General features: G+C 58.9%; 3 protein-coding genes across 7 annotated transcripts in view; 2 read left to right on the top strand and 1 right to left on the bottom strand.

The window, feature by feature from the left end:
* Positions 1 to 1,117: 1,117 nt before the first annotated feature.
* Positions 1,118 to 8,215, top strand: LOC309684148 (ATP-dependent RNA helicase DDX25-like). Of its 5 annotated transcripts, XM_082500103.1 has the most exons (12): positions 1,118 to 1,132; positions 1,235 to 1,289; positions 1,376 to 1,426; positions 2,051 to 2,186; positions 2,267 to 2,359; positions 2,450 to 2,552; positions 3,142 to 3,256; positions 3,626 to 3,803; positions 3,959 to 4,196; positions 4,517 to 4,679; positions 4,822 to 5,010; positions 6,215 to 7,022. In XM_082500103.1, exons 5-12 carry the CDS (start codon positions 2,298 to 2,300, stop codon positions 6,274 to 6,276), a joined length of 1,110 nt encoding a protein of 369 aa, XP_082356229.1. In that variant the 5' UTR covers positions 1,118 to 1,132; positions 1,235 to 1,289; positions 1,376 to 1,426; positions 2,051 to 2,186; positions 2,267 to 2,297; the 3' UTR covers positions 6,277 to 7,022. The 5 variants fall into 5 exon arrangements, 2 of the variants coding, with proteins under 2 accessions (XP_082356229.1, XP_082356228.1); XR_014270270.1 differs by lacking the exons at positions 1,118 to 1,132; positions 1,235 to 1,289; positions 1,376 to 1,426; positions 2,450 to 2,552 and adding exons at positions 5,263 to 5,933; positions 8,114 to 8,215 and having other exon boundaries at positions 1,908 to 2,186; positions 6,215 to 6,608; XR_014270271.1 differs by lacking the exons at positions 1,118 to 1,132; positions 1,235 to 1,289; positions 1,376 to 1,426; positions 2,450 to 2,552 and adding an exon at positions 5,263 to 5,933 and having other exon boundaries at positions 1,908 to 2,186.
* Positions 7,973 to 14,442, top strand: LOC309684145 (V-set and immunoglobulin domain-containing protein 10-like 2; the record flags this gene model as incomplete). Its single annotated transcript, XM_082500100.1, has 9 exons — positions 7,973 to 8,498; positions 9,658 to 9,942; positions 11,275 to 11,550; positions 11,727 to 12,017; positions 12,312 to 12,959; positions 13,058 to 13,360; positions 13,679 to 13,801; positions 13,893 to 13,917; positions 14,006 to 14,442. 9 exons carry the CDS (start codon positions 7,973 to 7,975, stop codon positions 14,334 to 14,336), a joined length of 2,808 nt encoding a protein of 935 aa, XP_082356226.1. The 3' UTR covers positions 14,337 to 14,442.
* Positions 14,443 to 16,605: 2,163 nt separating this feature from the next.
* Positions 16,606 to 21,255, bottom strand: part of LOC309684147 (cell adhesion molecule-related/down-regulated by oncogenes-like) — a 55,350-nt gene continuing 50,700 nt past the window's right edge. Inside the window, exons 19-20 of the mRNA XM_082500101.1 lie at positions 17,767 to 18,023; positions 16,606 to 17,006 (exon numbers count right to left, since the gene is read on the bottom strand). Of these exons, the coding sequence (XP_082356227.1) occupies positions 16,840 to 17,006; positions 17,767 to 18,023 (424 nt within the window). The 3' untranslated portion in view covers positions 16,606 to 16,839. The remainder of the gene's footprint in view (positions 17,007 to 17,766; positions 18,024 to 21,255) is intronic.

Here is a 21,255-nt window from a genome sequence, read left to right as displayed (position 1 = left end):
GGGGACAGTGTCAGTGCCCTATGGGGTCTTTGTCCCCAGCAGAGGACCCCCCCAGGCCCTATGGGGTCCCTGTCCCCAACACCCCACGGACCCCACACACCCTGGGGGGGGTCTCTGCCCCCCCCCCCCCATACCCCAGGGACCCCCTCAAACCCTATAGGGGACGGTGCCAACCACCCTATGGCCTCCCTGTCCTACACCATCTGTCCCCAGCACCCTGCAGACACCCCACCCCTCCATGGGGGGGGTCTCTGCCCCCCACACACCCCAGGGAGCCCCCCAAACCCTACAGGAACCAGTGCTGGCACCCCACAGGGGCCCTGTCCCCAGCAGAAGGCGCCCCCAGGCCCTATGGGGTCCCTTGTCCCCAACACCCCGGGGACTCCACACACCCTCGGGGGGGTCTCTGTCCCCCCATACCCCAGGGACCCCCCCAAAGCCCTATGAAGACCAGTCCTGACACCCCACAGGGGCCCTGTTCCCAGCAGGGGACCACCCCCTGCCACATGGAGTCCCTGTCCCCAACACCCCGGGGACCCCCCCCCACCCCATGGGGGTTTCTCTGCCCCCCACCCCACCCCAGGCCCCCCCCAAACCCTACAGGAACCAGTCCTGACATCCCACAGGGGTCCTGTCCCCAGCAGGGGACCCCCCCGAGCCCCATGGAGTCCCTGTCCCCAACACCCCCGGGACCCCCACCACCCTCTGAGGGGGTCCCTCACCTCCCCACCCCACGGCCCCCCCCAAAACCCTATGGGATCCCCCCTCCTCCTCCATCACTGTGGGGACAAACCCCCCCCGCCCCCCCCTTCCAGGGCCCTGTCCCCAGCAGGGGACACCCCCCGCCCCATGGAGTCCCAGTCCCCAACACCCCGGGGACCCCCACCACCCTCTGGGGGTGTCCCTCCCTCCCCCACCCCCCGGTGAACCCCCCAACCCATCGTGGCACCGCGCCGCCCCCCCTCCGCCCCCTCTCCTACCTGCGGCCCCGCCGTGACCCGGAAGCTCCCGCCCCTTCCGGTTCCCTGACCCCCCCAACCGGAAACGCGGTCCTCCCGCCCACCGGGGGGCGCCGCTCTGCGCTGCCGCCCGCGCCATGGCGGCGGGGGACAGCGGCGGTTGGGCCCTGCGGGTGGGCCCCGGGCCTTGTCCCTTCCCCCCCCCATCTCCAAACCCCTTCCCCGGGGCTTCTCCCCCCGCCTCCCCCGGTAACGGCCGCCTCTCCCGCCCTCAGCTCCCCGGGCTGTGCCCCCCGCCCCGCCGCCGGGACCCCTTCGTGCTCCGCCGGGGTAAGGGCAGGCCCCGGCTCTCCACCGCCTGTGGGAGGGCCCCGCGCCGCCGCCTCACCCCGCCGTGTCCCCCCCCCCCCCCGCAGGTGGCCGCGGCGATGAGGAAAAGGAGGAAGAGGAGGAAGAGGAGGAGAGAGGTGGGTGCCGGGCCCGCCCCTCCTCCTTGGGGCGGCGGGGGGGGGGGGGACTGAGGCCCTGGGGAGACCCCCCCGCAGTGCTGCCTCCAGCTCGGGGGGTCCCCACAGCAGAAGGACACGGAGCTGTCGGAGCGGGGCCAGAGGAGGCCCCGGAGATGCCGGGAGGGCTGGAGCCCCTCTGCTGGGAGGACAGGCTGGGAGAGGTGGGGGGGTCAGCCTGGAGAAGAGAAGGCTCCGGGGAGACCTCAGAGCCCCTTCCAGTGCCTAAAGGGGCTCCAGGAGAGCTGGGGAGGGACTCTGGATCAGGGAGGGGTACCATGGGACGAGGGGGAACAGTTTTACGCTGAAAGAGGGGACGTTTGGATGAGATATTAGGAGAAAATTGTTGAGTGTGAGGGCGGTGAGACATTGGAAGAGGTTGCCCCGAGAAGCTGTGGCTGCCCCATCCCTGGAGGTGTTCAAGGCCGGGTTGGACGGGGCTTGGGGCAACCTGGGCTGGGGGGAGGTGGCCCTGCCCGGGGCAGGGGGGTGGACTAGATGGCCCTTAAAGCTCCCTTCCAACCTAAACCGTTCTATGCTTGGTCTTTTTTTATTATTTTTTTACCGAGTTTCTTCTTTTTGCAGCGGACTTGGCGGAAACCTCCCTATTGAACAAGCTGATCCGCACGTCCCTGGTGGAGTCCAGCCACCACGTGGAGATCCTGCAGCAGGACCCCAGCTCCCCGCTCTTCTCCGTCAAAACCTTTGAAGAGCTGCCCCTGTGAGTCGCCCGGCAAAGCCCGAGAGCCACCGCTGCCCGTCACGTGCGCCCTTTTTGATTCTTTTTTCTTTTTTAAACAGGAAGAAGGAGCTTTTACAGGGGATTTACATCATGGGCTTCAACAGACCCTCCAAAATCCAGGAGACGGCTCTGCCCATCATGCTGGCGTATCCGTGAGTAGTAACGCCGGGCGGCTAAGCCCCGGGCTCCCTCGAGGCATCCCCGGCTCGGGGACGCTCCGCTAAGCAGCCTTTGCCTTGCAGGCCCCAAAATCTGATTGCCCAGAGCCAGTCAGGGACAGGGAAAACGGCAGCTTTTGTCTTGGCGATGTTGAGCAGAGTTAATGCCGCTGAGAAATACCCGCAGGTAACGCAGGAAAGGGAAAGCTGATGCAGGAGGTGTTTGCCTGAGCCCTCGAGACGCTGCCTGGGGGCAGAGCTCTGGGTTTTGTCCCCGTCTGTGTATGATTTTATCCGCTGGAGGGGGACGATAAACCCCCCCGGGTGCCGTCGCAGCAGCAGGTAGGATGGAAAGCGTGGTGCCCGCAAAAGGGAGGTGCTTTTATTTGCTAGCAGCGCCTTAAGCCAGGCTTTTCGCTATCCTGGAAGCGAAATTCGGCTCCAATGCCCCCCCGCCAGCCCCAGCTCTGTGCGCAGAACCGGCTTTGCGAGGGGGTTACTGCCATGGGAAGGTCGCTCGGCTCAAGCCTACGGGGCGATTTGAGCCGTCGCTTTAAAGCTGAGCGCGGAAACGCTCTGCCCCCTGCTTCAGGAGACGAATTTCCCCCCCCTCGAAAAGAGCGACAGCGACTTCCCTCTGCCTGCGTCCCTCCCAGCTCCCTTCCCTCCGACTCCCCGTTCCCCCTGCGCTTTTGAGGGAGTTTTGAGGGAGCGCCCTGGGCTTTAAAGGGAGGCGATCCTCGTCTGACAGCTCTCTTTTCTCCCCCCCCCCCCAGTGTCTCTGCCTGGCTCCCACCTACGAGCTGGCCCTGCAGATCGGGCACGTGATCGAGAACATCGGGCAGTTTTGCGCTGACATCAAAGTGACGTACGCCGTCCGGGGAAACCAAGGTGAGTCGGGTCGGGCCCCGGCAGAGCTACCGGAGCTGCGACGGGAGCGTTAAGCGACCCTCTCTGAGAGCCTCGAGCTGCACAGACCCCCCGTGAAGGCCAATAAAATAGCGTCTGTATTCTCCCTCTCCTGCTAAGGAGTCTTTTTCACGCCCGCTGGCGGCTTCCAAACTCCCTCCTTCCCAGGTGGGGCTGGTTTCCCCCCCCAGGAGGCCGTAGGGAAGCGTCAGCCCTGCTCGCGATTGTATATCTCAATGGGATGACCACCCCCGGAAGGCCGCAATCTGAGATAACCGAGGGACAAAGGCGCACGAGCAGCAGAAACGCGTCGTGTTGGGAGGCGCTGGGATGGCATTTCCCCTCTCGCAGTTCCGCAGGGCAGCGAGCTGGAGGAGCAGATCGTCATCGGGACTCCGGGGACGATGCTGGACTGGTGTTTCAAACGGCGAGTCATAGACGTGAAGAAGATCAACATGTTCGTGCTGGATGAAGCCGACATCATGATCAACACTCAGGGCCTCTCCTGTCAAAGCATTCGCATTCAGAGGTGAGTATTCCCGATGGCTGGCATCCCGCTTCCCTTTTTCCCCCCCCCCTCCCAGCCTCTTCGCTCGGTTTTGAGGGAATCGGGCGCAATCGAGTACATCTGGGCACCAGGCTGCTCTCCGGGGCCGACGAGTCCGTCCTTCTCCTCCCCTCCAGGGCTTTACCCAAGGGCTGCCAGATGCTGCTCTTCTCCGCCACCTTCAAGGAAACCGTACGGGCTTTTGCCGTGCAAATCGTTTCCAGCCCCATCGTGATCAAGCTGCGGGAGGAAGAGCTCACCCTGAGCAACATCAGGCAGTACTTCTTCGTGTGCAGGAGCCGGGAAGAGAAGTACCGAGCCCTCTGCAACATCTACGGCAGCATCACCGTCGGTCAGGCTATGATCTTCTGCCAGGTAAAGCGGCTCAGCTTCTCCCAACACCCTCAAAATCCAGGAAAGGACCCCCGGGAAGGGTGGGGAACGCGTCGCCAGCAGCGGGTTTAACAGCGGGATTTTCACAGCATCGCTCCCACCCGTTGGAACCGCCTTCGCCTGCGTGTCCCGCCGGGGGCTACTTGCTCATCCGCAGCGTTTTTACCTAATTTTGAGGTGTTAAAAAGCACCGGGAGCTTCCCTCGAAAGGAGCAGAGGGCTCAGGAAAGGGTGGGGGGGGAAATAATGGGTGGGAGCGAGCGGAGCGAAAGCTCAGCCTGCCTCTCCCTCGGCACATCCAGACTCGGAAAAGCGCGGACTGGCTGTCGGTGGAGATGAGCCAGGACGGGCACCAGGTGGCCATCCTGACGGCGGAGCTGACGGTAACCCAGCGGGCCAACGTCATCCAACGCTTCCGCGATGGGAAGGAGAAGGTCCTCATCGCCACCAACGTCTGCGCCAGAGGTACCTCCGGAAAACCCGACGCTCCGTTTCTTTCCGATGGCGCGAAACGCCCGTTCCGGCCCTGGGGTTCTTCTGGTGGCAGCGCGGGCTTCAAGCAACGGATCCTCCGGGGTGAGGTGATCCCTTCCTCTCTCTTTTTCAGGGATCGACGTGCAGCAGGTCACCATCGTGGTGAACTTCAACCTCCCCACCGATCTGAAGCACCGGCCGGATTTCGAGACCTACCTCCACCGCATCGGACGGACGGGACGCTTTGGGAAGAGGGGCATCGCCTTCAGCATGGTGGAAAGCCAAAACGTGGGGCTCGTGCAGATGATAGAGAAGCATTTCCGTGAGTATCCGCCTCTCTCCGGGAGCCCTTTTTGGGGACCGGTGATCCCCCTCCGGCTCGTTTGCCATCTTTGCCCCTCCTCGGGTGCAGGCGACAGCTTTCCCTTCATCCCCTCACCCTTTTAGGGTCGGTTTTTTGTCCTCCGGCAGCCAAATTTTTGGAGGAACAGCCCAGCAGGTTGTGCCTGACGTGCAAAGGACGGCACCGGTGCCCGGGATGCCTCAACACCTCTTCTTTTTTTCCCTCTTTCAGGCATTTTATCTGTTTTTACCCTGCAAATCCCTGTCCCGCCTGGGGGCAGCTGGCGCCCCGGCTTAGCTCAACCCTGGCTGGGGGAGAGGAGCCGGCACCCGGAATCACCCAGATTTTCCCCCGCCTTGAGTGCAAATCGATTGTCGCTCCTAAACATCAAGAGGATTTTCACAGGATTTCACGGCGGGCGGCTCTTCAAATCCCACTGCCTGCTTTCCCTTGGGATCTTTGTTTTTTTTTTTTGGGGGGGGGGGGGAAACACGGTTATAGAAATATAGAAACCTTTCCGCTGTGTGGAAAACCACCTCCCTTCCTCGGCTTTGTCCTCGGAGCTGCCGAACCGTCTTGGCAGCGTGTCCTTTGAAATTGAAACGCCAGACGAGCCCGAGGCGGACACCTGGCAGAGGAGACGCGCGCCAGATAGTCTGGCAAAGATAGGGGTGTTGCTTTTTTTTTTTTTTTTCCGAGCGTCGGAAGCATCAGACGACGGCCACGAGCGGCTCGAATAACCGCGAGGTGGACGAGTCCCGATCACAAAATCGGCCCCAGCAGCCTGGGATTCCCCCGGGGATGAAAATCCGAGCGGGAGAACGTTTTTAACGCCGTTGACGTTGTCGTTCAAGGGCACAGACGAGGATAACGAACCTTCCCAATCCCGCCTCGTTTCGGAGGTGGGAACAGAGAGCGGGATGCGTGTCCGGAAGCCTAACCCGACCCGCTGCTTCGCGCTTGGGCCACCTTCTTGCTGTCCTACTAGCCTCGTCCGGGCCCTTCAGCCAGTTCACGCTGCGCTTCCTCCGCCTTTATTTCACACTGTCGCTTGAAGGCCACGGCGCGGAAACGCTCCACCCGGCGGGGCCGGGATTGGTTTTTTTTTACGCAGTTGCATCAAACGCTGATGGTTTTTAATTATTTTTTTTTTAATTTATTATTATTCCTCTTCTTCTTCCAGAAACCGAGATCAAACAGCTGGACCCGGACGACATGGACGAGCTGGAGAGGCTTCAAAGCTGAGTGAGGAGCGGTGCTTCGCCCCTCCGCATCCCAGTCGCCGTTCGAAAGGGAAGGAAAAATTACAGGGGGAAAAAAAAAAAAATAATCTCCCAGTTCTCAGCGCTTCCCGAAGCTGTTTCGGTTTCGTTGTGATGTTTTAGGACAAGACGAGGCGGCGGGAGGGGGAGGGGGGGAACCCCCAGAAGTTGGGTTTTGGGTTTTATTCCTTGTTGTATCTCTTGAGGTTTTCGTCGCCGTGACTCCGCGTGGCTCGAGGAATTCTCCGAGGGGCTCAACCGTAGGGCAGCGCTCCTCGAAAACGGGTCTAAGGGTCAGAAAATGGGTAAAGTTGGGTAAGCGGTCCCAAAAAAATCACCTCCGGGCAGCAGCGGCGGGCAGCGTTACTGCCAGCAAAACGTTGGAAAAAAGTTAAATAAGAAAAAACACAGGAAAAAGGAGCGAGTTATAAAAAAAAAAAAAAAAAAAACAACAAAAAACCCACCCAATCTCGCTAGATGGCAGCATGAATCCACTGCTGCCATCCCAAATCCCGTCGGACCCGAAACTGAGCATTTGGGACCCAAAATTCGAGCATTTGAGACCTGAAATTTGAACATTTGGGGTCATGTTGGGGGGGGGAGGGGGAAGAAGTTGGACCCAAAGGTTTATCCGTTCGCTCCCACCAACCTAATTGCTAATAAACCAGAATTCCTTCTCATTTTTGGGGTGGTGTTGCTCCTCCTTTGCCCAAATCCCTTGAGATTTATCCCTTATTTTACTCACAGAAGGAGTTTTATTGGGTCAAAGCGTTGCGGATCTGCCAGTGCCCCCCCCGACCCCCTCTCACTTTTCCAATTTCTCCCCAAAACGGACCCGTATGGGCAGAAAGAAAACGCGACCGGAGGTGTCCGGCAGCAGCAGGAGGTGGGGCGCAAAGCTGCGCCCCGGCTCTGCAAATCCCCCAACGCCCAACTTTTAACCCATTTTGGTCATTTCAAGCCCAAAAAACTTTTTTTTTTTTTCCTTCCAGCGTCATTTTTGTTAATGAGCAATTAATTCTAATGAATGAATGGTGGTGGGAACTTGATTTGCTCTGGATGAGGCTCTGCCCCGGTCCGTCCCGGTTTTGGGGACGGGGTGCAACGGGCTCCTGTGTTGTCATTGTCATCCTCCCCCCCCCCCCCCCCCCCCCCCCCCCCCCGGCCATCCGCACCCCAAAATCCTCCCGTTGGGGTGCTCCGGCCCCCCCTAACCCCCACTCCCCCCCCCCCCTCCTCCGGGGCGTTGCGTTTCAGCGCTGCCGCCCCCCCCATGAATGTTTGATGGAGGAGATGAAATATCAAACCCCGCCGGCCGCCCGGCTTCCCCCGGCTCCCAAACCCCACGTTTTCGATCAAGACGGGGGTGGCGGCAGCTAATTTTCCCCTCTTTTAGCCAAAAAATAATAATTGGGAGGCGGGGGGGGGGGGGGATATAGGAATAAATCTCTCCCGTGGGAGGGGAAGGAGGCGGTGCTGCCACTCCTGCGATGAGCGCGTACGTCCTCAGCCCTGAGATTGCAGGCGTTGGGTTCCCCCCCCTACCCCTCCCTCCATGCCCAGGTTTATAAATAATTAACGGTTAATCAGGGCCGGGCTTAATTACCCAGGGGTAACCCGAGAGGAGCAGCCCTGCTTGGGTGCCCGACCGAGGAGGGGAGGGGGGCTCGGTGCCGGATATGGCGCCATGGAGCGCGGCCGGGCACCGCCGCCGCGTTGGAGAGGAGCCTGGATCCTCTGCCTGCTGCCGGCGCTGGCGGGGGGTGAGCCAGAGACCTGAATTCCCCTTTTCCCCCCCCCCCAAATTTTCCCCCGAGCAGAGACCTGACGGACTCGTTGCGCTTTCTCGGCCAGCTCAGCCGCTGGCGGCCGGCGAAGCCGCTTACGAGGAGCGGACGGTGACGGGGGTCCGGGGCCGGGCGGTGGAGCTGAGCTGCGGGCCGGTGGCGTTGGCACCGCCGGCGGTGGTCTTCTGGAGCTTCACGGGCAACTCGGGGCCGCCGCGGGCCGTGGCGGTGGGCTCGGGCCGGGAGGTGGCGGTGGCCCCCGGCGCGGGGACGCTGGGCCGGGTGACGCTGCGCAACGGGACGCTGGAGCTGCGGGAGCTGCGGGCGGCCGCCCAGGGCCGCTTCCTCTGCCAGGGGCTCTTCCCGGAGTGGGGCCGGCTCCGCGTGGGCTACGCCGCCGTCCTCCTGCGAGTCCTGGGTAAGCCGCCGGCCGGTGACCTTCCCCACAGCACCCCGCTAGCCACCAGCTGGCCAGCATCGCCTTTCCCTGGCTTGCCGGCAAGCATCACCTCGCCCACTAGCCAATAGAGGCTTCCACTGGCCACTGCAGCGGACTACTGGCCGATGAAGCATCCCGCTAGCCAGCGAAGGGCCCCATTAGCCAACAAAGCGTGCCACTAGCCAGTGTAGAGCCCCCACTAGCCAAAGTAGTGGCCCACTAGCCAACAAAGGGCCCCACCAGGCAGTGACGCATGCCACTAGCCAACAAAGGGCCCCACTAGCCAGTGTAGAGCCCCCCCACTAGCCAAGGTAGTAGCCTACTAGCCAACAAAGGGCCCCACCAGTCAGTGAAGCATGCCACTAGCCAACAAAGGGCTCCGCTAGCCAACATAGAGCCCCACTAGCCGAGGTAGAGCCCCCACTAGCCAGTGAAGGGCCCCACTAGTCAACAAACCATCTCTACTAGCCAATGAAGCATGCTACTAGCCAGTGTAGAGCCCCCACTAGCAAAGGTAGTGGCCCACTAGTCAGTAAAGCACTCCACTAGCCAACGTGGCACCCTACTAGCCAATGTAGTGCTGAGCTAGCCAACACAGCACCCCCACTACCCAACATGGCAGGGCACTAGCCAATGTAGCGCTTAGCTAGCCCACATAGCACCCCATGAGCCAACATAGCACCCTACTAGCCAAAGTAGCTCACCGCTAGCCAATGTAGCACTCACCAGCCAACAAAGCGCTCCATTAGCCAACATAGAGCTCCACTAGCCACCAAAGCACCCCACTAACCAACATAGCACACCACTAGCCAATGAACTCCCCTGCCTCCAGCCAATATAGTGCCCCACTAGCCAACGTAGCACCCCACTAGCCATCCCCATTGCCTTGCCCTGGCCAACCCATAACTGGTCTCATTAGCCCATACACGGCCGCTCCAGCTAGTCCCCATGCCCACAGCCAGCCCACAGATGTTCTCATTAGCCATCCTGCTAGCCGCTATAGCGCCTCACTAGCCAATAAATCATTTGGGCTGGAAAGATCATCTCCGGGTGGGACCAGAGGGATCTGGGGACTACCGGCAGGTCCGGGGCAAGTGGCCAGCAGCTTCGGGGGCCGCTCACGGCTCGGTGCCCCCAGTGCCCGTCTCCAAGCCCTTCGTGCGGCCGACGGCGGCGGCGGCGGCGGAGGGGGCGGCGGTGGCCCTGACGTGCTCCGTGCGGGAGGGGACGGAGCCGCTGAGCTTCTCCTGGCAGCACCGGGAGCCCCGGGGGGGTCCCTCAGTGTCCCCCTTGGGACTGGGGGGCTCCGGGGCGGAGCTGCGCCTGACGCCCGCCAACCGCAGCCACGCCGGCTGGTACGCCTGCACCGTGCGCAACGAGGTCAACAACCACACCAGCGAGCCCGTCTACCTGGACATCGTCTGTGAGTGCCCCAGGGCTCGGATCCACCTTCCCCGGGGGGCTGCTCCAAGGTGGGCACCAGCTGTGGGGGCAACCTCAGGGCTGGAGATGCCACGGTGGCCACCAAGCATCCTGCCACCATGGTACGTTCATAGCTACCATGGTACACCCACGAGCACCATGCACCTTGCCACCAGGATGCCTCCATGGGCACCATGGCATGGCCATGGCCACCATGCACCATGATGCCTCCATGGTCACCATGGTACGTCCATGGCCACCATGATGTCTCCATGGCCACCATGGTATGGCCATAGTCACGAAGCACGTTGGCAACATGCTGCATCCATGGCCACCATGCACCCCACCACCACAATGCCTCCATGGCCACTATGACATGTCCATGGCCATCATGTGCCATGCCACCAAGGTGTATCCATGGCCACCATGCACCTTGCTACCATGGTACTTCCGCGGCCACCATGCCAGCATGGTGCGTTTATGGCCACCACGTACTGTGGCACTTCTGTGGCCACCATACATCGTGCCACCTCTACAACCACTATGTCAGCATGGTGTATCTATGGCCACCATGCACCAGGGCACATCCATGGCCACCAAGCATCCTGCCACCATGGTACGTCTACAGCTACCGTGGTACATCCACGGGTACCATGCAACCTGCCACCGTGATGCCTCCATGGCCACCATGGTATGGCCATGGCCAATAAGCATGTTGCCACCATGATGCCTCTATGGCCACCATGCACTGTGATGCCTCCATAGCCACCATGGTATACCCATGGCCACCATGTGCCATGCCATCAAGGTGTGTCCATGGCCACCATACACTTGCAACCACGGTACCTCCATGGCCACCATGCACTGTGGCACATCCACGGCCACCAAGCACCATACCACTACGGTGTGTCCACAGCCATCATACACTGTGCCACCTCCACAGCTACTATGTCAGTACGGTGCATCTATGGCCACCATACACCATGCCACCATAGTGCCTCCATGGCCACCACGCACCATGGTACATCCATGGCCACCAAGCATCCTGCCACCATGGTATGTCTATAACTACCATGGTACATCCATGGCAACCATGCACTGGCCACCATGCTGCCTTCACAGCCACCAAGGTATGCCCATGGCCACCACGTGCCCTGCCACCATAGTGCCTCCGTGGCCACCACGCACCATGGTGTGTTCACAACCGCCATGGCGCACCCTTTCTAAGGAGGCTTCCCAGGCTGGTTTCCCACCAGCGGGAGGATGCCCCGGGGCGGGCTGCATCCCCTCTGCGGTGACGTCCCCGTGGCTAAAGGACCCCGTGTCACCGCAGACGGCCCCGACGAGCCGGCCATCAGCGTGGAGCCCTTCTCCCCCGAACAGGGGGGCTTCTCGGCGGGCGAGCGAGAGGACGTGGTGCTGAGCTGCCTGGCTCCCTCCAACCCCCCCAGCCGCTACGTCTGGCTCCACAACGGTTCCCAGGTCCACACCGGCCAGACCTACGTCATCGCCGCCATCGCCCGCGCCCAGGCGGGCACCTACACCTGCTTGGCCGAAAACACCCACCTCCAAACCCGCACCCAGGCCACCATCGTCCTCACCGTCTACTGTAAGTAACCCTGGAGGGGGGGTGGCCCGGTGGGTCACCCCCCCCCGGGGCGAGATGGACCAAGGTGGCTCCCCGGTGAGGACGTGGCTGCAAGGGGCAGTTTAGGGGGTGGGGGTAAAGGCAGGGTGGGGACAAGTCCCCCCCCACCCTACCCCAGCGCTGATGGTGTCCTGCAGATCCACCAGCCGGGAGCCCCAGCTGCTCTGCCCAGGCCACCGGTGACCTGCAGGAGGTGGCCCTGCGGTGCCGCTGGCTGGGGGGCTTCCCCCCGGCACGGCTGCGCTGGGTGGGCCCCCAGGAGAAGGAGGAGGAGGAGGAGGAAGAGGAAGAGCAGGGGAGGATGGGGACGAGTTTTTCCATGGCCACCAGCATCCAGCCAGGGGTGGCCACCAGGAACGGCAGCTCCTTCTCCTGCCTGGCCTCCCACCCCGCGTTGCCGCAGGGGGCCGCCTGCGGGACCACCCTCTGTGAGTGCAGACGGGTCATTCCCCCCTCCCCAAAATCCCTTCCTGACCCTCACTTTGGCACAGCAGAGTTGTGGCGACCCCCCCTCATGCCATGGCCACCCCAGGCGGGGGGCAACTCACGGTGACACTGCAGTAGCTGGGACCTCCAGTAACCCCAGCTTGCTCCAAAACTGGGGTCCCAATGGCACAGCCGGGGGTGTCTCATTTTTTTGGGGGGGAAGGGGGGGGGGGGGGGGGGGGGGAGCTTTGGCACAGCATCACCGTACCCCACCCTGACACCTCTCCATCCCGCAGGGGTCCCGGCCGGCGGTCCCTCCTGCATGGCGGCGGCCACCAAGGGTGACGAGTACGTGATGCTGCGGTGCCGGTGGGAGGGGGGGACACCGCCGGTCACCCTGCGCTGGCAGGACGGCGGTGGCCGGGCCTTGGGGGACCCCTCGCCCTCCTCCGCCGTCCTGGTGCTGAGCGCCGACGGCAGCTTGGGGGGCCGGGATTTCGTCTGCGCGGCCGCCCACCCGCTCCGTGCCGCCGGCGCCGAGTGCCGCCTGCGGCTGGGTAAGCCGGATCCGTCCCCCGGGGTGCCCTCACGGTGGGGTTACGCGGCCCTGCCAGCTCTGTGTCCCCTCCCCCACCCTTCTCGCCACGCAGAGGTCCCCGAGCTGGAGGCGGAGAGGAGCGAGGTGGCGGTGCTGGAAGGCGGCGAGGCGCGGTTGGCGTGCCGGCGAGGCGGCGGCGCCAATCTGGGCGCCGCCACGGTTTGGTACGACCCCAAGGAGCGGGAGGTGACGCCGGGGTTGGCCAAGTACCGGTTGGAACGGGGAGAAACGTGGGTCAACCTCACCATCCGGGATGCCGAGTGGCCGGGGGACGGCGGGATCTACCGCTGTGCCGCCACCAACGCCATAGGCACCGCCAACCTCCCCGTCCGCCTCCGTGTGGACCGTGAGTCCTGGGAGGGGCGGGGAGGGAGGTCAGGGTGGGTTTGGGGGGAGTCAGGGGGGGAGGTCAGAACGCTCCTGCCGGGTTCTGTCTCACTGCAGGGTACCCGGCCCCCCCCAACGTCACCATCAGCAAGCTGCGGTACACGCGAGCGCGCACCGAGGTGCGGTTGGAGTGGCGGACGCAAGGCGCCGGCAACCTCACCGGCTTCGTGGTGCAGCGGCGCCAAGCCAAGAAACCCCCCCGGCGGGCACCCGGCCCCTGGGAAACGGCCGCCGGTGACATCGAGCCCCACTCCCGCGACCGGCGCCTGGGGGGGCTCGACCCGGCCGTGGTCTACGCTTTCCGCGTCCTGGCCGTCAACCACCGGACGGCCGGGCACCCCTCCGAGGTGCAGACGCCAGGTGAAGTTGGGGGGGGACGACACATGCTGGGGGGGGGACACGCTGCTCCGTGAGGGCAGAGCAGGGTTTGAGCGGAGAAGGACGACGTTTGCATCCCGGTGGAGCTGTGGAACCAAGTGTGAGCCGCCATCAGTAGGTTTCAGAGTGAACAGGCCCAGGCTCCCACCTCCCTCTGCCCTTCTGGGCTCTGCCAGGCCTCGGCAGGGGGGGAGTACCTGCTGCCTCCTGTCCCTCTACCCAGCTCGCACCTGGGTGCCTCGTTACCCTAATTACCCCCCAGGGCAGGGACAAGCTGACGAACCACCCCATCTCTTCCAGCCGAGCCTCCCTTCGAGGCTTACCCAGCAGTGACAGGGGCAGCAGTGGTGGGGATGCTGGTGGCCACCGCAGCGTCACTCCTGGCCGTGCGCTGGGTCGCCCACCACCGGGACACCCTCCCATGTGAGTGGCGGGGTCGGGGGGGGGGGGGGGGGGGGCAGGGCACAGCAGGACCACCGCCACCCCCATCTGACATCCGTCTGTCTGTCCGCAGGGCTGCACGACCTGCTCTTCCGCACGTGAGTGACCAAACGCCCTTGCCCCGGGGCTGCTGCACCCCACTGCTGGCGAGACCCCCCGCTTATCATCCCCCCCCCACCCCCCCAGGGCCGGTCCCGGCGCCCAGGAGCCCATCGGCACACCGGAGGATGCCGAAACAGCCGCGAGCACGGAGGAGGGAGCAGCAGCAGCACCGGGAGACGCAGATGTTCCCGCCGCAGCGGCAGGTGACAGCACCCACGGGGCGAGCCACCCACCCCGGCGAGCCGGCACCCACCCAGCGTCACCACGACCTCTCCCACCCCTTTGCAGAACCACTCTCGGCCTCACCGGACCCCACAGATGTCACCATCACCGTGACGGCAACGCCATGACCCCTTCACCTCCTTACTTCCCTTCCCTCTCCTTGTTTCGCACCCCGGGACGGCAGCGTAAATAAAACCGGGAAGAGCGGACGTGTCTCCCAAGCCTCGGCTCCTGCGACGCGGCTGGAAAAATATCCGTAATCCAGACCTGGCACACACAAAAAAAAATAAAAAAAATAAAACTCCTCTCGGGCTCACGGCTTTTCTAAGCCCCAGAAGGACGGAGGAGCGGTGAAACCGTGATGCAGCCCAGGGGGTGAGAGGCTTCACCAGAAGCCTCGTGCCATGTTTTACCCATTTTTCGGCACCGGGGAAGAGGTCAGCTGGCTCTAAAAAAGCAGCCCAACCCGGAGCTGAGCCTGCCGGCACCCGGTGAAAACCCCCTCCGGCTCAGCCTCGAGGTTTCGGAGTTCCAGGAGTAACTCAAATAAATATTTAGGTTAAAATAAATATTTTCTCACCGATGGGAGAGGAAAAAAGAAAAAAAAAAAAAAAAAAAAGAAAAAAAATCCCAAGGTTGAAGCTCCGCTCTCAGCCCAAAGGCTTTTGGCGGTTGCGGATGCTGTTTTGGGACCGTGTGGAATTCTCCGCGGTGCCAAGAAAGCCACAAAGCTTCGGCGGGGTAGGGAAGGGGTCCTCGTCTTCACCCCAAACTCCCTCTTTTCAGGCCGAAGCGCAGGATGGTAAAAATAGCGATTAGCGCTGGGTTTTTCCCCCCAAAACTGCTGCAAGCAGAGGGAGACAAGGTCCAAGGAAAGGGCTGAATGATCCCCAGCGCTCCTTAGCCCTCGTGCGTGCAATAAACGCGAGCAGCTTTGGCCAATTTCTCCTGTATTTGGTTAATAAATTGGGAGCGATCAAGCGCCGAGTGAGATCCAACCTCCCTTCAGCGCCCGCTCCTGCCACAAAGCGGCATCACTCGCTTTACCCAACTGCCCTAAAAAAAAAAAAAAAAAAATAATAATAAAAACCCGACCCCAAACCCCCGCAAAAAACCTACATTGCTTCAAAATTAGATATCATTTCCAAAGGAATATTACAGCCTCTCAGGAAGAGCATCTTCATACAACACGACCCGATAAGGGGATGCGGGCGCAGGGTCCGATTTAAAGCGAGGTCATTTAAAACCACGGTTAAATCTCGGCGTTTAGGGAAAACAAAGCAGCCAGAGGTAAAACCCAACCACTCGCCTGCCAGTCTCCCGAGGAAAGCCTTGCAGCAGGTCTTGGGAAGGAAAAAAGAATAATCCAGCGAGGATAAAGCCAGGCTGCGAGGAGCGGATGGAGAAGGGCGGGTTTGGGAGAGGAGGAGAGAACCGAAGAGGACGATGACGGAGAGGGGTTTTGCAGCGGCTCCGGGGTAGGTGGCAGTCGAAGCCCACGGGTTTCACGGCGCGAGGTCCAGGGTGCCGGCATCGGGTTTGCGGAGAGTTTCGGAATTCGGCAGCTCTGGCTGGGAAGATGCGCGACCCTGAAAAAAAAAAAAAAAAAAAAAAAAAAAAAAAAAAAAGGCAAAACAACAACAACAAAATATTTATAAATAGTACAAGAAAAGGAAAAATAAAAAAAAAAAAAAAAAAAACACACCATTTTTTTCCGGCTAGGAAAATACGCGCTGGCTGGGTGAAAAGGCGGCCGCACACGCGTCGCCTCGGGGTGGCCGTAATTATAATTTATGTGCCTCATTTCTGGGATTATGCGCTCTTGATTTCTTTTTTTTTTTTTTTTTTTCTTTTTTTGGTGGTGGTGGGGGGAGTGCTTTACAAGCACTGTTTTACTTTATTTACTCTGACTAAATTTGGAAAGGGGAGGGGGGGGCGGGTTTCTTACGGCCGCGCGCAGGGCCGGCGGGAGCTGCTTCAACGCGACTCGGTTCGTTTCAGAGGCTCTTCCAAGCCATTCGCGTTCCCTCAAAACCAAGGAATTAAAAGGGCAGTTGAACCAGATTTCGGCTTCCGCTAGCGGGAAGGCGAAATTTCCCCCCGCGCTTCCGCGAACCAGAAGGGTTATCAAACCCCCGAAAGCCACAAACAGTCCCCGAAACGGAGCTCTGCTGCTCAAACCGCGCTGCACCGACTCACCCCAGGTTCGTTTTGCGTATTTATTTTCTTATTTTACCCCACCGGGTTCGTCCCGGAGAAACCAAAAGAGGACGGACCGTAAGCCGTTGGTCATTAGCATCAGACCCGCTTCGTTAAATCCCTGTAGCAAGACTCCTCGGAAGCGTTCCTTGCGCTTTGGTAAGACGGAAAACACACTCCCATAGTTCCCATCGTTGGTTTTTTATATTATTATTACAATTATTTTTTTTTTTTATACACATAACCAGGCTAGTTTCGCTGTGTGTGTGTAGGGGGGGGTGTGGGGAACCCCAACAAAAACAACAAACCATGGAATTTCAAGGCATAAATAATATAAAAAGGCAACCATTTTTTTAAAAACAAGATACATTCATATGACGCTACTACAAAAAAATAAATAGTGACTCTCTCTGTTATAATTAACATCCCTCCATCACTCCCTTTCAGCCACTCGGCCGTGCAGTTCCTGGCGTTAAGCGGGGACAACGGTCGCTTCCTCAGGTTTCCTGCGGCTGGAGCTGCCGAAGGTCCCCAGAAGAGTTTAAGGCGACTCCGGATGAACTCCATCCTGGTTTTTCCTTACAGTCCTTCGAAAGAGGCTGCAGAATAAGGGGGCTCCAGCTCAAAACGTGGTTCGACGTTTCCGAGCGCACGCAGTCGTCGCCTGCAAAGCGAGAGCGCGGTGGGTTGGGTTGTTTTTTTTTTTTTTTTGATTTTTTTTTTTTTTTTAAATAGATCATCTCCTCTTTCAGCTCGATGGACCCAACAACCCCCCCGCCCCCCAAAAAAAAAAAAAAAATTGAGGTTAATAAAAGCGGGCGATGCTCTGCGAGCTCAGGCTCCTTCCCACCGCACCGGGCACAAAACGATTAGGCAACAGCTCGGAGCGTCGGCTCGAACCGAGCGCGCCGATACCCAACAGGTCCCACCGCCTCCCCGCTACGTTTTCTGTGCCCGTTCGCGCCTACGGGACAACTCTACGCCGTTACGGATGCCTGCTCGTTAGGGAAAACCTCCCCCAAAGGTGGGAAAACCTCCCATTAGGGAGGGAAACCCCCCCTTAAGGAGGGAACCCCTCCCCCTTAGGGAGCACTTCAGCGGTTTCGGGAGACCACAGGCGAGCTGTAGGTGCAGGCAAGCGTCAGGCAGCATAAATCAGTCCCGGCCTCGTTATCTGGAGGGCGGCCGCTTGATGAGCTCCGTTTAGAGGCAATCAATCACGAAGGGGACGACAGCCACGGGCACCTGAGCATCGCCGCTCCCATTTTCGGCAACGGGAAAGGCGGAACGCTTAAAAACTCATCTTTCTCAAGAAGCCGGGTCTTCTGCGGGCTTAATTACTACCTCCTCCGTAATAAATTAAGCGCCCTAACAGCTTATTCCCGGGCTTCGAAGCCGGCGCTACCCTCTCCGGAAGGCCTTACCGTCCGCGTAATCCACGGAGAGCCGGTTCACGGCTTCTCGACAGCAGGGACGCTGGGCAGAAGGCCGCTCCGCTTTCTCCTCGTCGTCCTCTTCCGGCCGAGCGCTGCACTCCGGGACGGCGGAGGCCAAGCACATGGCCACCACGACGTGGCGATTGAGAGGTTTCATCTCCAAACCGTCCCGCTGGTAAGGGGCTACGACGGGCACGACGGGTAGCGCGTTGCTGCCGAAAACGCCGTTGGTTTTGGTGAAACACCTGCAGGCGGGACAGGAGCCGAAGCGGGGTTACCCCGAGCTGCTTCTTTCCACCGCTTACCTCGAGAAACTGCGATTTTTAAAGTACTTTACGGCTGAAAATGCACCGTAACGACAGCCAGGCAGCTCGGCAATTAAGTTTTACGTCTATTTTTGGACCCATCCCGACATTAAGAAAAGGACTGAGCAATTTTAAATCCCAACAGACAGCCAAAAATCGCTCAAAACGTGCGCTCGGTTACTCCCCCTCGTCGATCGTGACCCGACGACCTGATGCGCAAGTCCATTCCTCCACCAAGGCAGCCCCTCCCCCCCCCCAAAAAAAAAAAAAAGAGGTTTTTCACCGCCACGAAAAAGACCTCAAGTTTGAAACCCAAAAAGCAAACTGAAGTACCTTGGAAAATAAATACTAAGCGTTATCAGAGCGAATGCAAATTAAAAAAAAAAATTAAAATATAGGGAATGTTATAAATACAACCACCCCTCCAGCGTTTTTTTTTTTTTTTTTTTCTTTAATATATATGCTGATATGGACACAACTCAGAGCATTAATTATTATTATTAATTTTTTTTCCTGCCCAATTTACATCTGACCCTCGTCTTTTCTGCTGGCGGTGACAAGCTTCATGCACGTCGCTATAGGTTATTACCGGGATGCTATCTATATTTTGAAATATAAGAATTTGAGAGCTGGGCAGGTTCTGTTCTGCATTTCTTTAAAGCGATTCCGGCCCCAAATCGAGCGGGGTCGATCGGTATATGGCTGAAAAAAAGTGTGTGTGGAGGGGGGGGGGGGGGGAAGATGGGCTTTGACATCATCAGGGACAGAGCCTCAGCCGTACTTCGGTGCTGAGGGATGAGCTGCTAAAGTACCAAACTCCAACAAATTTAAAACTGGGAGACGTTAAAGCTTGGCGGTCACAGTAAGGTCCCGCCCAAAAAAGTCCCCAAAAGCACTTTTATCGCATTAAAAAGGTCACGGCGATGCGTAAAAACGTAACTCTTGAAGGACTTGCCCCACAAACTCGCCCGGAGCCTCAGTTTATACTTTCACCTAAAAACTGCCATCAGTATCGGCAGAACCAAAAGAGCGACAAAACGTCCACAAAGGACACAAACTTTCTATAGGAGGAACCGGAGCGACAAAACATCCACAAATGACACAAACTTTCTATAGGAGGAACCGGAGCAAATTTCCCCCTCCCTGGGCAGATGTTTCACTCGCAAAGCCAAACCGCGGGACGAGGCGGGGGGGGGATCCCCTCCGGCGGCTGCGGGAACCCGCTCCCCTCCGGAATACAGGGAGGACGGAGCAGCACCGACCTTCCTTTTCAGCCCTCGCTCACCGATTTTGTCCTTCCGCTGCCGTAACTGCCTCCAAAAAATCAATTATTCCGAGTACCAAAATACCACAGAAGCCACTGAAGAATCCACATGAAACACAGCTGCTCTTCAAACGGATCCATTTATTAGTTTGCATTTCTTTCCGCGGAGGTTTTGACTGCGCTCACTTATTATTTAAAAAAAAAAAAAAAAAAAATTAAAAATTATTCGGAGAGGAACCATTTAAAAAAACGTTCGGGTTTGCATGTTTCTGGGGCTTTCTTTTTAAAGATACAGAGGTCGGCGTAGTGCTTTGTATTACTGTACGGGCTTGAATGATGTTTCAAGACACCAGTTCAGCCTTTTGGGCTTAAAATAATCCCGTTTTGACGGAAAGTAGCCATTGGTATATCCAGAGCAGCGCGCGTGTGAACGGCGCTGTCAAATCCCTGCAGCAGAAAGCACATTTTCTACGAGTTCCCGGCGCTAAAAAGCCTACCAAACTATAATCTGACTTCAAAGCCCGCACCAGCCTAATTTAGATTTAAAGAGCTGGGAAAACCAGACCAGTACGGGTTTATTTGAAGGGCGTATTTCAGATTTCTTATCAGAACACGACGAATTTGCCCAGAAGAGAGACCTGCAAAAACATAAATTCCTCTGCAACGCGTAAAGAGTTTTAGCGCAAAAGCACCAGAAGAGGAGGGGAAAAAAAAAAAAATATATATATATATAAATATATATCAGCGCTCAATCCTAATGTCACGAGCTTAAACCACGCTCGTCTTACCGGCTTTGTCCCCAGTAGCAAAGCGGGGATCCACCTTTCAGCGACTCCGGCCCCTGGCAAGCCTCCACGAGCCGTTAGGAGAGCATAAAGCGCTAATTGAAACAGAGGACTGCGGGATTTCACCGCTGCAATAACAAAACCTGCTCCGAGACGGCTATTGCCGAAACCAGCCAGTGGGAAAAACGCGAAACCGTTTCGGATTCGTTTGCACGTGGTCACAATTCACTGCTAAATTCAACCCCAACGCGGCGACGCCTCCAGGCGTTCGGCGGGAACAGGCTAATTTGGGAATTAGCAGCGCTCAGGTGGGACGCGTGAGCAAGGGCAACCCTGCCAGAGGTGAACCCACCTTCCTCCGTCACGGGGCGGGTGTTTTGCAGGGGGAAAACCGCCCGGTTTTAGTGGGTAAGGTGGGATAAGCGGAGGGGGCGGGGGGAGAAGGCACGGGGTCCTCTCTGCGCAAACAAGAGCCCAGGCGGGGGGGGACAGCCCTCACCTGCCGAAAGGAGCCAGGAGGTGGAAGAAAAACGGGGCGAAGACTTCAGCTCCAAATTCCCACTTGCCAAAACCTACTTGACTTGATCGCGCTAACCCACCAGGTCCTCCTCCTTCCTCCTCCTCCTTCCCCTCCTAAGTTCCCTGGCCCCTGGTGTAATATTCCAGCACGTTTCTGGTCCTCTCCGTTCCCCTCTCCCATGTCCCCTTCCCATTCCCCCAGCACCAGGCAGGGAACGGAGCGGTCCCGGCTGCGCAGCTCTCCTGCCAAACGGAGGTTAATGGTCCCCTCTGGGGGGAGGCAGCTGTAAAGGACAACTTGTTTCTCCATCAAGCAGTCAAATATAGAACAGGGATGTGAAAATTCAAAGTTCAGACCCTGCTGATGACCCATCTGGGAGGAACAGTACAGTTGCAGAGGATGGAACCCATTCTCCCTGCTTTCTTCCCCCCCCCCCCCTAAAAAAAGTGCAATTAAAAATCTAAATACGCTTAAAACTGGAAAGCGAGCTCTTAATTATGGCGTAACGCACACAGCATGTTCCAAACGAGGGCCAGTTGCACGCATCTTCTTGCTGACTGCTGTTCCACAGCCTGCCTTGAGAGCAGACAATTGGCTTCTAAC

This window comes from Vanellus vanellus (assembly GCF_965231255.1).
Source record: "Vanellus vanellus genome assembly, contig: HAP1_SCAFFOLD_527, whole genome shotgun sequence".
Taxonomy (NCBI): Eukaryota; Metazoa; Chordata; class Aves; order Charadriiformes; family Charadriidae; genus Vanellus; species Vanellus vanellus.
Note: the sequence above shows the minus strand (reverse complement) of the source record. Positions and strands in the feature narration are given on the sequence as shown.

Bases quoted from the DNA above. Each gene is read 5' to 3' on its own strand.
- LOC309684148 (XM_082500103.1), top strand. From the start codon at position 2,298: ATGGGCTTCAACAGACCCTCCAAAATCCAGGAGACGGCTCTGCCCATC. The intron at 3,257-3,625 runs GTGAGTCGGGTC...CCCCTCTCGCAG, and splicing joins CGCCGTCCGGGGAAACCAAG to TTCCGCAGGGCAGCGAGCTG. The intron at 4,680-4,821 runs GTACCTCCGGAA...TCTCTTTTTCAG, and splicing joins CACCAACGTCTGCGCCAGAG to GGATCGACGTGCAGCAGGTC.